Source organism: Nasonia vitripennis, chromosome 4 (assembly GCF_009193385.2).
Source record: "Nasonia vitripennis strain AsymCx chromosome 4, Nvit_psr_1.1, whole genome shotgun sequence".
NCBI classification, from domain to species: domain Eukaryota; kingdom Metazoa; phylum Arthropoda; class Insecta; order Hymenoptera; family Pteromalidae; genus Nasonia; species Nasonia vitripennis.
The window spans coordinates 22,467,605-22,484,809 of record NC_045760.1 but is presented as its reverse complement, the minus strand read 5'-3'; the positions used below and the strand labels follow the sequence as shown (position 1 = coordinate 22,484,809).

At 42.9% G+C, this 17,205-nt stretch overlaps 1 protein-coding gene and 1 long non-coding RNA gene across 2 annotated transcripts in view; one reads left to right on the top strand and one right to left on the bottom strand.

The window, feature by feature from the left end:
* The window catches only part of LOC116738579, a 189,409-nt gene that overhangs the window by 97,857 nt on the left and 74,347 nt on the right, over positions 1-17,205 (bottom strand). The gene's annotated exons all lie outside the window — the stretch shown is intronic.
* LOC100115347 (neuropeptide SIFamide receptor) overlaps positions 5,461-17,205 on the top strand; it is a 71,414-nt gene continuing 59,669 nt past the window's right edge. Inside the window, exon 1 of the mRNA XM_001600048.5 lies at positions 5,461-6,935. Coding sequence (XP_001600098.3) covers positions 6,209-6,935 — 727 coding nt within the window. The 5' untranslated portion in view covers positions 5,461-6,208. The remainder of the gene's footprint in view (positions 6,936-17,205) is intronic.

The following is a 17,205-nucleotide window of genomic DNA, read 5'->3' as shown; positions in this document are numbered from 1 at the left end:
TACACGCCGTGCCGTAATGGACTATTTATGCCACTTGTATCGTAATATACTATTATTCACACGATTGAATTCTCTCGAATCACATTACGGAAATAAAACCCCTTTACTGAAGATACAGTGATTTTATTGCCAATCGAAAAACATTAGAGGTGGTATGCAAAAATCCAAATATTGCTCTAAAAAACGGGTTTAAGGATGCATCGTTTAATCAAAACCTTACTGCGGGAAATATACGTTCAAGAATGTTTTCTTTTCGCGTAAATTAAAAAACAAAAAATATCTACTGCAAATATTTACACTATACACTATTTCTACCAAGAAATATCATATATATAATACAAAATCATTGATCAAAATTCATGACATTTTATTATATAAATAAGTGTTTTCAGTTACTTGCCACGACTTTGTGAAAGATCTGGACCGTCTTCTTTGCTCTACCCTGGCTTAAAACGTACCTAAACATGTCAGATCTAATGAAAGAAATTCTAAAAAATATTAATTGAATATTATCAAAGTAGACCGTCAAGTGACTAAAAACACTTATTTATATAGTAAAATGTCATGCATTTTGGTCAGTGATTTTGTATGAATGTATGATATTTTTCGGTAGAAAAAGTGTGTATTGTAAATATTTTCAGTAGATATTTTTTGTTTTTTAATTTACGTAAAAAGAAAAAAATTTATCAGACGAATATTTTGTTGCTTTTGTTTTTTTTTTCTGCAGGATTTAACCCAGGCTGAATCTCTTTAGAGTGCGCCGCCAATTCAAAACCTTGCTAGGGTAATAACCTTTGTTGAAATCTTTCGTTTGACTCCCGAAAAGTTAAAAAGCAATAGTGCAAAACTGTGGGTTTCAAGAATTTTCTAATTTTTTATACGGTTTGGCGATGAAAACTTCATCGTTTAATATCTCAGCTTCCCGACAAGTATTAGGGTAAACTTTTTTTTAAGTACTCATTATTTCATTATATAATAGTATATTGTGTACCAAAGCGTAAAGTGGGCTTTTTTAGGCCGAGTGTGGATTTTGCAGTACGAGTCAAGGCGAGTTAGCCCGAGCCGAATGCGAGGGCGTTTACGAACCGCAGACGAGTACTGCAAAATCCACGAGGCCAAAAAGCCCACTTAGCCCTTGGTGCACACCATATTTTATGTAACGCGCGGACGTATTTTCGCGTTTTTTCGTACGTGTTAAGAGGGACTGATGTGACTATTTTTTGACACGGCAACCGTGTTCTTGTCTTGTTCAAATATTATATAAAATAAATAAATAATGCAAATTTATCAAATTCAATTTATTTTTTTAAATTACAAAAAAAAAATTTTGCGGTCAATAAAGACTTTTTAGCAGGCAATAAAGGCCATTATTGCCCGCAAACTGCAGAATAATCATACAAGCGTTGTACAGATTACACGAGATACCGAAAACGGAGTTTATACTAGACCTTAATAAGTATTTAGTTTATAAGAAAAATGTAAAAAATCACGTAGTGATAGGTGATTTTAATATTGACCTACTTAACTGTGATCATTATAGTCTAGATTTCCTGTGTAATTTTCTCGATAAAGGATATGTTCCTGGTTTTGTGGGTATTACAAAACCACCTATCGATAGAGCTAAGGGGTCATGTATTGACAATATTTTCATTAAATCACATAACATAAACTCATGCACATACAAACTTAAACTTGATATAACAGATCATTATCCGATATTTATTGCTGTAAATAAGTTGAAATCAGTAACTAAAGAGCCATATGTATTCTTAAACTACAAAAAATTAATAAATGCTGCTAACTATAAGAACTGGAATGAAATATTGTCGATAACTGATCCAAATTTGGCCGTTGAGAAACTGTTAAATGAGATAAAACTATGGGTTGAACTAGCGAAAACAAAGAGAAGTGCAAAAAGGCACATTGGTAGGAAAAATTGGATCACTGATGGAATAATTAGGTCATGTGAAACAAAAGAATTTTTATATAATTTATGGCAACAAGATGTGCGAAATGAACAACTAAAAGCAGAGTATAAGACCTATGTTAAAGTTTTGGATAAGGTTATTACTGATGCCAAAATAAAATATGAATTAAATCTTGTACAAAAAATTCCAATACCCCGAAAAAACTTTGGGAAATAATAAATACGAAAATCGGAAAAGTGAAAAAATCAAATGATGCCATAAATCATATAAAGATAAATAACAAAAAAATTACGGATAAATTCCAAATTGCACAGAACATGAATACATTTTTTTGTGAAATAGGTAGGAATCTGAGTACAAGTATTGTTAAACCAGTAAATGCTGAACTTAAGCTCCCGGCCATGAATCCTCTTTCGATTTTTATGAAGCCAACAAGTAATACGGAAATAATAAACATAATCAACACACTGAAACTGAAAAATGGGGGAGTTGATAAAATAAATGCCAAGACCTTGAAACTGCTATGTAACTATATAGCAGATCCTCTGACCCATACTTTCAAAAAGTGTATTGAAAAAGCGATATGGCCGGATGCCCTAAAAAGGGCCGAAGTAGTCCCGGTCTATAAATCAGGCGAAAAAAATAAAATAACAAACTATCGACCTATCTCTCTCATATGTTGCAAACATTTTTGAGCGAATTATATACAATAGAATACATGATTTTGTTGAACAGTGCAATATTATATCAAAGCAACAATTTGGTTTCATAAGAGGGATTGGTACTAAAGATAAGAGCAAACCTACGATAATAACTTTCCTCGACTTGGCGAAAGCGTTTGAACTGTTGATCACAGTGTACTGCTTGCAAAATTATATCGTATTGGAATCAGGGGCCAAGCGTTGGATTTTCTATCCAGCTATCTAAATAATAGACGCCAAATAGTCAAAATTGATGGTACTGAGAGTGATAGCTTAGTAGTTAACACTGGTGTCCCTCAAGGTACGATCTTGGGACCGCTGCTTTTCATTATATACATTAACGATATATTAAAGGAGATTCCTTCTGAGTCAATAATTTCGTATGCAGACGATACTGCTATAATAGCTTCTGGAAATGATTGGTTAGAAACCCAAGTTAGCATGAACAAGTTTTTATCTATGATAGCTGAGTGGCTGGCTGTAAACAAATTGTCATTAAATGTTGGAAAAACTGTGTGCATGACATTTGGAAATAGTGTTGGGAGCATTCCAGCTCAAATAAATGTAAAAATGTAACTAGAGTAGAAAATATTAAATCTTTAGGGATTGGCTTTGACAGCAATCTAAAGTGGGACAGCCATATTCAATATATAATTGATAAAACTAAATACCTAGTATATATTTTTTATAAAATTTCTAAATACATGCATACAGAGACACTCAGAATGATCTACTACGCTTTCTTCCATAGCGTAATAAGCTATGGTATTATAGCGTGGGGTGGAGCATATAGTAATTGTCGAGTCAGATTACAAAAGCTTCAGAACAAAATCTTAAGAATTGTCAATAAAAATAATTTCCTAGTGAATGATAATCCATTAAATATAGGACAACTTTTCGCCCTAGAATCTCTGAAATCACATTACAATGATCTGAAAGACAAATATTTAGCATCAAATAGTGTTACGAGAAACAAAAGTATTATTATACCTAAAACTAAAAAAAGGATTAGTAATAAAAATAGCTTCATGAAAGCAATTAATGTTTTCAATGAGCTTCCGAGTGATCTAAAAGCTCTGAATATAGAAAAATACTGGCATAAGAAACTTATTAAAGCGTGGATAAAATGTAACTGTTAAGGTCTAGAATTATAAAACTGTTATTGTGGCGCGTGCGCAACAAATTTTGTTAGAATGATCTAAAGTGAATGTACATAAACAACAGTATATAAATAGTTTTAAGTTTTAATTTTAAGTATTATTTTGTATTTTCTTTTTTGTAACCAGGCCTGCCAACAGGTACCTACGTGTGCCTCTACAGGATTACAGGTATGAACCTCATACCTTGTACATTTTCTGGAATAAATAAATAAATAAATAAATAAATAAACCTTTTGAATGAGGATGCAGAATTGTCAATTCAAACCACATATTATATGGACATTTGGGCAAAGCTTCTTACCTTTCTATCGCAAACAATAATATACGAGTAGATGATGTATTAAATAATTTATAATATAAAATAAGAAATTTCATAATTTCTGTTGCTGAATGCCTTAATCAAATGGGGTTGTTTTGGTTAGAGGAAGCTTTGTAATAGTAAAATTTTCAGTTTCGCTAAAACTTCATAGAAACGCATTTGGTGGTGTTTAGAGTTCGAATCATACGTTTTTAGAAATTGTCCGTACGGATGGATGTGTGTGTATATGTACATACGTATACCGTTATGATTCTGGAACCACGCGACCGATCGTAAAAAAATTTAACATGCATATACATAGTTGCTCCTTGTACGAAGAGTAGCACTGTTCAAATTTCCCGTCATAAGTAGCACAACTCATTTGACGCACGCTAGACTAGCACAAGTCAAACTTTAAACAACCAGTTTCTATAAAAATTTCCCGATTGTTGCGAAACTGTCCCATATGATCATTTTTAAATATTATTCACAACTTTTTACAGAATTTAAAATTGTTTTCCCAAATACAATAATTTTTTACAAACATTTTTTTTAAATTGAACCAACCAAATAACCACATAAAAACGTAAAATACTCGCATTTTAAGTAATATAAAGTCGCGAGTTGTGCTACTTTTGGCAGCATTTCTGAACTGTGCTACTCATTGCGGCAAATCGTGAGTTGTGCTAGTTTTCGTTTAAAATTTGAACTGTGCTAGTCTTCGTAGGGAGCGACGTTATGTATACTCCCGAGGGCTCTTATTGATTTGAGCAAAAGTAACCTAACGCGCAGACGAGTTACAAAGTATACAGCGTAACTTTGAATATAGCTGGATCATCCGGGACTCGAAGCGCGATGATCAAATGTGTGCGAAAATCAAAATTATAGTTAGGTCATATTGTATACAGTTAATGGCATGTTTGTAATGATAGTTTTTAGTGACGATTGCTTGAAATTCTCATTAGAAATCGTTCTAGCAGTTGTTTGTGACATCGGATGTTCCGAAATGTCTCGCGCAGAGTAAACGGAATGCACCAACTGGGTGGTAACTTGCGCAATTGGCTTCTATGCTGATCATGGGGCGAAGAGAATCAATTTAAAAGACTCGATTTTTCTTCAAGTTCTACCAAACGATGCAAGCAGGTACAGTATACGTTACGCAATAATAAGGCAGACACGCAGCATGCGCGACACTAGCGCGGGAGGAAGAGGCACAAAGCCGCGTAGCTAGAGGAGGAAGGGGGAGGCGCAGGTGTTGACGTACGCGCGGCGCGTACTACGTACTGCACGCCGGATCAGCTGGAGTACTCGCGCGGCGTAACGCGTGCGCAGTGGGCGAGCGCCGAAGCTCGGCTTTGCAGCTCCGGCTGCACGGCGCGCGCTCCTCACAGCGCCGAGTCGAGGCTCGAGCAGCCAAGCAGACGCGCTACACATCTCGCCGCGCCAGTAGTCCGCCGTCTTCTCGCCGAGAGCAGTCTCATCGCGCGCCGCCGCCGACGCCGCAGCGCGCGCTCTCTTCAAACAGTTGCCGCTTCGCTTGCGATCGACGAGAATCTCGAGCGCGTGCCCCCGCGAGCTACGCCCGCCTTTAGAGGTAAACAACCGATCTTTGCCGCGGCATCTCAAAGGAAAGCGCCGATGCACGTGGATCGGTGCACTAGTGCTGAATAAGTGGTCTTCTCGCGAGCGCGCGCGCGCGCGTCCCACCTGCTCGCTGCCCCCGTTCCGCAGCGCCTCTGGGATTCCCCGAGCTGCCCGCGTGCTCGAGTGCATCAGCGCTGGTGCTCGAGGGCTTCTTCATCTCCTTACTCCGCCTCGTAGTCCGCACCTCAAGGCGCTTCACTCCCGCGCAAACGAGAAAATCGGCCAGCGAACCCCTCGACTGCACTCGCGAATCCTCGTGTGTCAAAGAACGCGCCGACCGCGACTTCAAAGGAGCACTTGTCCTAAAAATCGGGGCTGTCGAGGGCAGCTGGCGACATCGGCCGCGCATCTGGCCTGGATCGGGAAATCGGATGCGAACCAGGCGACGAACAGCAGCGAGCCTAAGAGCTGCAGCAGCAGAGCAGACGAGCAGCAGCAGCGGTTTCCTCGAGCCTCGGCCGCAGCTAGCCGCATCCCATGGTCGACCAGTCCAGCGTGGCAGCACGCCATCAACACTACCACCAGCACGCCGCGCAGCACCAGCAGCACCACCTTCACTCGGACCTGCAGTACGACGGCCTGAGGCTGTCCGCGCCCGCGGCAGCCGCGTCGATGCTGCAGCCGTCCTCTCCCCTGCTGGAGATGGCCTCGCTCAGGCTGCCGGACTCGGACGAGTTCGACCTCGAGCGTAGGCGCAGCAGCGGACAGCAGTCGGCAACCGGGCTGCCCAGTGGCGAGCACCTCGGCGACCTGCGCGGCCTCGTCGCCGCCCGGGCTGAGATCTTCGCCGAGTACGTGAACGGCTCGGTGCAGGACCTGCTCGTGCTGGCCAGTACCAGGCGGCCCTCGCCCTTTGCCGGAGGCGGCGGCCCCGCCGGCACCATGGACGCCGCCAGCCCCGAGAACGACGACGAGATGCAGCAGCTCGCCGGCTTCTTCAACTGCACCAACTGCAACATCTCCGTGGAGCTCGTGCCCGACCGCTGGTACAGGCACAGCGTCGCCATGTCCGTCGTCTATTTCGTCGCCTACTGCCTCGTCTTCGTCGTCGGACTCATTGGCAACAGTTTCGTCATCGCCGTGGTCTACCGTTCCCCGAGGATGCGCACCGTTACCAACTTCTTCATCGTCAATCTCGCGGTCGCCGACGTGCTCGTCATCGTCTTCTGTCTGCCAGCGACCCTCATGAGCAACATCTTCGTTCGTAAGTACACGACGCGATATAGCGATCGCTTTTATTTGCCTATTCGGCTCCGGCACCCTGCCGACTTCTAGAGCGCGCTGTGACGAGTATAATTTGTCGCTTCCGGTCTGCCAGTTGTTTCGGAGCAGTATCACAACTCGACTCGAGACTATTTTAAATGTGGCGCTTTCGAGACTCTAGCGCGATCCATAAATCTCTTTACCATTCGTCGATGGGGAAAGTGTGTCGTGAAAACACCGAATAGATTATAGATGCAGCTCGAGTCTATACGTGACAAATATCGCCCCTCGCGGTTTATCTTTCTCTGCATCGGCAACGAAAGTTTGGATTATAAATAAATCGCCTTCATTTTTGCAGCGTGATTTCGCGACAAGTATGGCTTTTAAAAATGGACGATGCGTGTTTGAAAGATAAAATTACTTGTTTCAAAACGCATCAATCTTCGAGAAACTCAAACAATTCAAATCAGTTATTTTTTCAAATTTTCTCTTCAAAAGTTTTTATGGAGTAATTTGGCTGGCTTCCAAATCATCGTTTTATCTATCCTCTATATTAAATCATGAACCCTTCGCAAAATTAACTCCAAGTACGCATCCAAGTGCCTGATTATACGCGCTAGCATTCGCAAGTTTGGACCATAGTGTAAAAACACATTCTCGGCGCGAGGGACTTGGTCGTAACAGTCTAAATATTGTCGGAACGAAAAATGAGTATGAATTCCGGCAGCCCCATCCAAAAAAATGTATAACGGGCCTGTTAACGGGCCCCTCATTCGCGCGTGTTTTTCTTCGCTCCGATTCTTTACCCGGCAGTTCGTAAAAGCTTCGACGCACTCGCAATGCAATTTATGGCGGCGTACTTTTCTTTCCTTTTCCAATCACATACACCTATATATTCGCGCAAAAAAGGGAGAAAAATAATCAAAACTTTCAGCGCAATCGGACCCGCCGAGAGAAGTGACTGCGGCAGATATCGGAAGGCGAAAGATACGAGAAAAGCAAAGAAGCAAGCAAAGTTTCTCTTTTTTTCATTCCATATAGCCAAAGCCCCTTAGTGACAGCGCTGGATCTCACTCGTTCACACACCTGCAGCGGCAGTGCGCATGCACAGCGCGAGTAATGGTGCAACGCGCCGCGATTTTTCGAATTTATTCGGCGACACGCTAATGAGATCATTAGCATGAGAGGCCTGTATGCAACAGTCGGGGGAGAACCAAAGCTATCGGCCACGACGAGTGGCGCTATGGAGGTGTGTGATCCTCGACGAACCCGATTATCGGCCGATGAACGAGTGCAGCCGCTATCACTCGAGCGCTGTATGTGTGTGAGCGACTGTTTCAAGACCGGATTAGCGCGGCCGGTAAATTTTTTCACCGCTTCAAACGAGCACACGCGGTGCATCCCGTACTGGCATAGGCTTATAGCCGATTCCTGTTACATACAAATTGTCTTTATTTTGAGCAGTGAATTCTCACGTATTCACGTTCGAGTTTTTCGCGACATTACGTATCTGCCGAAACTGCAGTTCGGGAGCACGCGTGCAATGCTCACGCTTTTCGAGTTCGACTTATATAAACCTTCGGATCTTTGCTATTTATGCAACAACATCAATAATTACTTGTGCGTGCTGCACACGCACACGACGCGCACGTGCTTTGGAGAGAGGATGCTAAAAAGAAAAAATCGGAAGCAAATTTTTTCACCTTGTATGTATTATAATGAGAAGTATTATTACTTTACTTTTAATGAGCAGATACTTCGATACAAACTCGTGTCCCTGCACATCTCATTAGCCTAATGAAGCACAAGACCCTATACGTTCACATAAAAAATAATCATAGAATATCGATAGGGAAGCTGTGGATTTAAAAAATAATCCTCTACTACTATGAAAAATTACTCAGATAAATATACTTTGGATGAATTCAAATGAATTCGAAAATTAAATTCCTACTTTTGTTGCAATCGAAGGTTTATTCGGCATCTTTAAACATTTGCGCAAAAACATTATTTACTGTATACATACATTATTATACTGTTGATATTTCGTCGAATTTCTAGTTGATACGATTGATTTTCAATCGAATGCAAGTGTAATGTATTTACAATTTACTCGAGCCAAGCATCGACGAGTTAAGCGAGGGGCTAAGTTTTGCGCCGTCATCAAACGCGCGCTGCGGCATTAAAATACAGTATAGGGTGCAACTGCGGTTTTCTACAATTGCAAAGTTATTTTTGGCGTGCTGCAATTAATTAATTAATTTTCTCGCAGCGAGTGGCTGATCACATTCAGAAAAAGCTTGTTCCCTTGGATTTTTTATTTCACGAGACGCGAAGGTGCTTCTATAGAGAATAACTGATTTCCATACAAACTATATATTCGCTATAATGATTTCAAGGTCCTTTTTTTAACGTAACTTATTCAGGTCATTAGAGTATTAGATTAGTTTCATGAAGAATCAAAGTACGATTTTACAGATTCTTCGATTATTTACTTTTGTCTGAAATATTTAATTAACCAAGAAGGTCATGGGAGCGAAATAAAAGATTACTCTTCGCTGCGATTCAATAATGGTTGTTAATAATTAAATAGAGCAATTCTGTTATCCCTGAAACACTAGAGTTTTCATTTGTCTCGAGTCGCTAGTGAATTCCCATCAAAGCGAAAGTTGTTGATAAAGTTGGGTGGCAATCTCTCCAGGCAATAAATTCCCGCAAGAGAAACAAAAGATGCGAGCGACGCGCTTGGGAAGGGGACAAATTGCGAAAAAGAATGCGCGTAGAAATGCAGATGAAAAACGCGTGAATTTCCATGCGTTCTCACTTGGGAGATAAGTAAACTGCGACGCTGTACTGCACGTTCGAGGAAGCGAGAAAAGACTCCCGAAAACTTTTGCTGGAACTGCGCAGTGGGAAGAAGTTTACTTTTTTTTCAAGTTGGACACGGGTTTCTTCGGCAGCAAATAGCAGCGTTGACTCTGGTCGGAGAAAAATTCCAGTGTAGTTGTTTGGAATGTCTTACGGATAAATATTTACTTACTGGCGTTACTCCAGCGATAGTTATACTTGTAACAACGAGCGCTTCAAATTCTTTCAGAGGAACTCCTCGACCGCGCTCATGCAAATGCGAATGCGAAATCTTTCAAGTAGCAATTAACACGCACTGTAAACAACGACTCGTTTTTGGTCTTAATTATTAGTTGCCTATAGATCAACACGATAGGTGCTCAAGATCGTCTATATTTAGCATCATATTTTTCAGTTTAGTCGATGCTGCTGCGAATGTCTTAAAATATACATTGGTGTATAGCATCGCTTATAGAGCAAAGCGCTTTGAATCAGATAATACGCGCGAGCAAACACCTATACGTACAGCCCGCATAGCCTAGCCGAAGTCTGCAGCGAAATTTGTCAAAATCATGCGCTGTCGCGTGCAGCTGGAAGCGTCGGTTGTTGAACTCGAAAAAATTTATCTAGCAAACGTGTACAATACAGCAGAGTGGAAAAATTCTCCTGGGGCTCGATCGAGTCGAAATTTGGCCATCCTGTTTTTTTGTCGCCGAGGAAAATAAAGCTTCAATAAAGCGCGTCCGTATAATATAGGAAGCGGGGAAGTCCATGAGGCGTTTCCGCACACTCGACCAAAGAAGCTTGTCAAAATACTTTTTTTTCGCTTCGCCGTACGAGCTTGAAAGAACATCCGCTCGGTCGAGCGTAATCTGCCAGACTGCGCGAGTAGGTATATGACAAATTCGCATCACGTCCAGCAAGCGCAAGAAGGGGCGGCCATTTTTTTCCTACCAAGAAGCTCACATTGATTCGCGTCGGCGGCAGCGCATCTTCGTGTCATTTGTTCGGATGCACGCACGCACGCGTACCCCTACGTAACAGAGATCCCGACGAACGAGAGAGAGGGGGGAACGGGTACGCGAGGAAAAGCTCCTCTACTCGGCATCCGGACGCGTGAGCCTGCAGGGTATTGATTGCCCCCGCGGGAGGCAAACCTCGACGTTTGAGCCTTTCTCTCTCTCTCTCTCTCTCTCTCTCTCTCTCTCTCTCTCTCTCTCTCTCTCTAATAATAATAATAATATAAAACTTAATGTTGCTAAAACCAAAGCAATTGTCCTGGGCTCTCCCTACTACATAAACGCCTTACCCTCAACAGCTAACACCTATATTATCATTGGGAGTGCCCAGGTCAGCTTTGAATCTTCCGTGCGTAATCTGGGATTGGTGCTCGACTCTAAACTTACGTGGAAGGAGCACGTTACACAAGTGTGTAAGCGTGCTCACTCACTAATGTACAGGCTTTACTTTTTCAGAAAGAGTACCAATCTCAGGTTGCGCAAGCACTTAGTGCAAGCGCTCCTGTTTCCCCTTATTGACTATTGCTCTCTTGTATACTGTGACCTGACGCAGGAACTCGACTTAAAACTACAGAGGCTCGTGAATACAGGAATTTGTTACATCTACGGTGTAAGGAGAGATGAGCGCATCTCCCCGTACAAGCGGGAGCTGCAGTGGCTAACCACTGCAGGACGCAGGAGGTAATTCACTGCTTGTTTCTTACGAAAGATGTTTAACACAGCCGTACCATCATATGTACTGGCATACTTCGACTTCCGCGTGACACTCCGGCCTGTTAGGGGGGAGGTGACACCTCTAGATATTCCTACCTTCGCTACGGAGACGCTGAGGAACTCATTTCATATCAGCGCCTCATACCTATGGAACAACCTACCATCACACATTCGTAATACTGCTTCTATCTCGGGTTTCAAGAAACTAGCTAAAGAGCACTTCTTTGAACTCGAAAACACATGAACATCATGTTCACACTCACGCACACGCACACACTCACACATCTCACCTTATCATCACACTACACATCTACCACAACAGACATTTTATACTATTATTATGCCTGTACTCTTACTACTCCTGCTGTACATAATTGATCGTACAACACATTGTACGTAAAATAAAACCAATCCAATTAATCTAATCTCTCTCTCTCTCTCTCTCACTCTCTCTCTCTCTCTCTCTCTCACTCTCTCTCTCTCTCTCTCTCTCTCTCTCTCTCTCACTCTCTCTCTCTCTCTCTCTCTCTCTCTCTCTCTCTCTCTCTCTTCTCTGGTATCCTATTTTCAAAAACCTTTGCCTTTCGTTCACGCCAGAAGAGCAGCTTTGATTACCCTTTCGCATCGCGGCAACTTGTGAGAAGACTTCAAGCTCCAGAATTCAGCCGCTAAACTGCGTTTATTTTTCGCCGGATGCCGAAACGATGTTTTCCCTTCTGCGTTTCGCAAGAAATGCTTTTGATTAAGGCTCAAAATCGATTACCACGCTTGGCTTCGTAATTGCTTCAGAAATAACCGGATTCGCCAGAGGCGCATTATTTTACTCACAAATAAGTTGTTTGTCGAAATTACAAGATGATCATTTGTCGGTGTAGTGAGTTTTTGTTAAAACGCGAAAAGTAATCTTTAATTGAATTTGCATGCATTTGCGTATACCTACTACACCCACGCGAAACGCCGATCAGTCCGGCGCAACGACTCCATTTACTTTTGCGTGAAAACGCATTTGGCCGGTTCATTTTTGAAACTAGATTGAGCGTTTACGTTTGAATAAACTACTCGCTTGAATATAGATTCTTCGCTCAATTCGACACCCTCTACCATTAATATTTCAGTACATCGCTGAGGAGGCTATGTATTTCCTACGAGAAAGAAATCAAAGGCCCTAGTCCTAGAGAGAAAGAGTTAAACGAGAGGAGGAGCCAGAAATCCGACCTGGCACTCGTCTAATTTATTTATCGTATAAAATACTCGCAGGTATTTAATTAAAAGTCCTCTCCCAGCTTGAAGCGGAAGCTAGCAAGAAGTAATTTTTCTCCTCTCGAGCCGAAAGCATGCAGGGGAGACTTGGCGAGGGACGAAAAATATAAGGTCAGTGAATTAAGGAGGCTAAAAGAAGCAAGTGGCGCTCGTAAAATTTCTCCGAGGCGCACGCACGCCGGGGAGGGGGTTATAGGTGATTGTTTTTCCGAAAGCACTTTTCGAGCGCGGAAGCATCGATGCATTCGAAATATACAGCCTTCCAGCCGGTTAACGGATTAGGCCAGTCGACCGCACCAACCGCTCGCGACAGTAAAGCCCAGCGAGTCTCTTTCGTCGAAAGATTAACCTATAAAGGGATTTTAATGGTATACATAGCCAGATATAATCGGCGTTGTACGCGATTCTGCAGTTATTGGCGCGTCGCATTAATTGCCTTATAAATATCGAGCGCGAAGTTATGCCCAGCTGTCATAACATCCGCGCGTCGATATGCTTATAGTCCAGTTAGTCGGATGTATGACTGACGGTTACAAGCGGAGGCTAAACTCTTTAACTCCTCAGGTCATGGACTTCGGTTCAACTTTGTGCGCTTCAATTTTCGCAGTAACTATACACACGGACGAGTCGCGGAGATTCGTCGATTTTACAACAAAATCGGTGGAGATCGATACACATTTTTTATCTTGACCATTGTATACTGCAAATCGATTTCTCACTGTCCTCGAAACTTTCAGATAAGAGTCGGGCGAAACAAATCTTGCTGCATGCTCGAAACTCTTCGAATTAAAATTTTCTATACATACTTTTCACTTCAATTTCATTCTAGAGGAGTGATCTGAAAATTAATGTTTTATCGATCATAAGCGACAGTAGTTTCATCACAGTTTTTCGTCTGCTAGGGAATATGCGCTTGCAGGAAAAACTTTGATTTATGAGCAAGACTTTTCGGAGCGTCAAAAAAAAAGCGGATTCTGCAGCATTCAGGACTTTTTCCGATGTACTTCGCCGTGATATTGCAACATCTCCTTTCTTTGCCGCATACTACTTCGATAGCGTCGATTCGAAAAAAAACAAACAAATAACTTCCCTATCCTGCATTCGAAACAAAGAAGAAACTTTCATGAAAACGAGGTCCCGACTTCCCCGCATACTCGGCATGTAAAGGCGCATATGGTACACATAATATACCCTCGGCCGCTCTATCTCGAGTCAAAGGCCTTTATCGCTATCGCAAGTGACGACGCGACGGCGGGCAAGTTGCTTTTTTCTCCGAAAAATCCCGATTGCGCTCGGGCGAGGCTTTATCGCCGCGCGCTCGCGTGCGCGCATATACCCGGGCGCAAGGCGAGAGAATGAGCTCGAGGGGACGCATTTATGCGCTCTTTCTCTCTACTGTATATAGGCGAGAACTGCACATAAAAGGGCGAGAAATTTAATGCAGCTAGCTGTGAGCTGTCGATCGATGGGCGGGGGCTCTGTACAGTTCAAGGTCGGTAAAGCGGCTCGGCATTATTTTTTTCTTCCCTTCTGCACCCGTTCGCCACTTTCCTAACAGCGCCGGGAAATTTATCGGACGAGTCTTAACCCTGCACCTCTTTATAAGGTCAGCCGACCGTGTCGATAGCGCCTTCCTCTGCCGCTGCAGTGACGAGGAGAATTCAATCCCATATTTAATCTCGTTTTGGACCACAATGCGCCGAGCTTTTTTTTAAACGCCTTTCATCGCTTTCACTCGCAAAAGCTCTTCCGGTTACTAAAGCAGTACGTATTTTACGCATCTCGCCAAGTTACCCGATGCGCGGTTGCATGCTGTTGGAGCAGATGTTCGACAATAACCGGTTGTTCATATAGTATTAATTTGTCGCAAAGCAAACAGCGTGCTCGCAACTAGTTCGAGGAAAGTTAGAGCCCACTTGGAGCAGCGCACAATACCGGAGCACTTATGCGGCTCTTCATTGTAATGCGAATACACCGGCCAAAACTTTGCTCGAACGCACACTGGCCATCGACAATGTCCTTTTTAGTGCAGCTTTCGGATTAATCCCCGCGAACAAGGCGTACGCGAGCGTTTCGCTGTCGGTTGTATAGTCTTCCGCCGGCAAGGCTGATCCAGTGCAGGCATGTAAAGCCGCACGCGCCGATACGTCGTATAACGCGCGCAGCTGCGCCCGGATAAGGGAAGATCCCGGCCTCAAGCAGGCAGTAGGGCCTTCCGGCTTCTTCGCGCGCACACGAGTGCCTGTACGCGGAGTGTGGAGGGCCGCTCGGTATTCACATGCAAATCGGCCCCTGGGAAAACGACTCTCGTGCGGCTGCCGCGCGAGTTGCAAGTCAAATTTCCCCCCGTCGACCTTGCGCAACCTTCAACGTGCACATATAGCCGCGCTGCCCTACACAGCAGCGGAGCGAAGCGCTAAGTGCTCGCGGGAGGAGTTAACGACATTTCCTCGAAATCGCGTGCTGCTCCGCCGCAGCCCAGTCTCGCGTATCCGTTCCGTTACTAGTGGCGCTAATCTGCTTCGCTTTGCTCCGCTGTGTATAAGGCTGGCCTGAGGTTTTCCCTCCCAGATTACGCGCCCCCCTTTTGTCGCTCTGATTTCCAACACCCGAATTTATAATGCGCGCATCCCGCCGGCCCGTTCCATTTCCTTATAAAGTGACCTTTCGACTCGCTCGTATACATTTTTTTTCGCTGCTTCTCTTATTTCGACCCCTCGATCGATGGCGCGCTCGTCTGTTTTTCGGCGGCTTTTCCTATATAAGACACCCCCACGATCCGACGAGCACTTTTTAATTGCGGATATTTCTCGATCGCGCCAGAACTGGATTCCCACTTTATTGAAATCGCGCTGTTACATTTAATCTGTCCTCGTGCTTGGCATCGCCTGAGTTATTAACTCGCCGATATATCGATTATCTATATATTTGGAAAGTGATTAACTGTGTACTCCCTCGCGCTGCATAACTTTCGACATAGTCTATTATAGCGAAGCTGGATTAAATTTGCCAGAACGCAGCTATATAAACTTTATCTCGGCAAAAATAACGAGCTCCGTGATCTCAAATTTTCCCGTGCTTGTTTTGCTTTCTGCGCGTTGCAGACGAGTAGGCTAGAAATGATTTCGTTCGTCCTGCGCTCACATCTAATTGTCGATGATAAAAGAAAAAACTATACGGGAACGAAATTTTCGTCTTCGGGCAGGGAGAAACGGGGACGAGTGGCAATAGTAATGATGCAAGCGAGGATAAGAGCTATCGGGGATCCCGAGCCGAATAAAGGCATTAACCCATTTTCGGACCCCCGATTTACATGCGCTATCTCGAATCCTACGTCGTCCCGGACATTTTTCACGGTAGACACGTCATCAATGTTGTCGCTTCATTTCTTTCTTTCCGTTGTTGCAGCTATCCTTCACTGCGATACTTCGACGAGTAAATTGTTTTAGAACAAATCAACTGGAGCAAAATGTATGAACACACCGTCTAGCAACTTTTGTCTGTATCCAAGTTTTTTCATCGTCTGCAATTTTCAATTTTATTTATATTTCTTCGTCAACTGGTCATAATTGTCGTCGTTTACATTGTGTTATGATAATTATTTGCCACCACGCCATTTGAAAATGGAAACATGCAAATATAGTAAATTTGTTCACCGTATACGTATTATATTGATGTGTCATGTGTAACCTCAGTTAAAGAGATAATTTTTATTTGTGAGAAAGTTTCGCATTATCATACCGGTTGTATAAAGGTACCACGAAGGTCAGCTGTACACTGATTATTTTAATTATACGGACGCATCCGTATCTACGGAATTTGAATCTCCCATTACAACAGACGAGCATAGGGGATTTTCAAGTTCACGCACGTCGATGTGCACAGTTGAGTGACACAAGTAAACGCGAACATTGCTTGCAACGCTTTGTTGATTTGCTCATTCGTTCAATTAAATTATCTACAACGCATGCTTGCATAACTGTTCCAATAATCAGACGAATTTCCTACATAATTTCGTAATTTTAATGTGCCCGAGCCTCGATGCGATAGCAGCCGTATATGCGCGATGAAATGGTATAGGAAACTTTCAATAACCGATATATTAGCATCGATTTAATTTATGCTATATAATTAATAATGATGCGAAATTTGCATTTGCCGGATACTTCAGGTGTGTCAAGTATTAAAAATAAAAAATATCGATCAGTTTGCTTAAGCTTCATATAATAACATCGCATTAGTCACTTAAAACTACGTTCGTAAGTAAAAGTTGCGTTATCGACGCTCATAAACTTTTTTCGCGCGCTTAAAAGAGGCAATAAATAAAAGCAATAGATATTCAACCGCGTCGTGGACACTTGTCTGTTGTACGTATGATACAACTAGCCGTGTACTCTTTTACATATAACGTTATCACTCCAAGGCGACGAT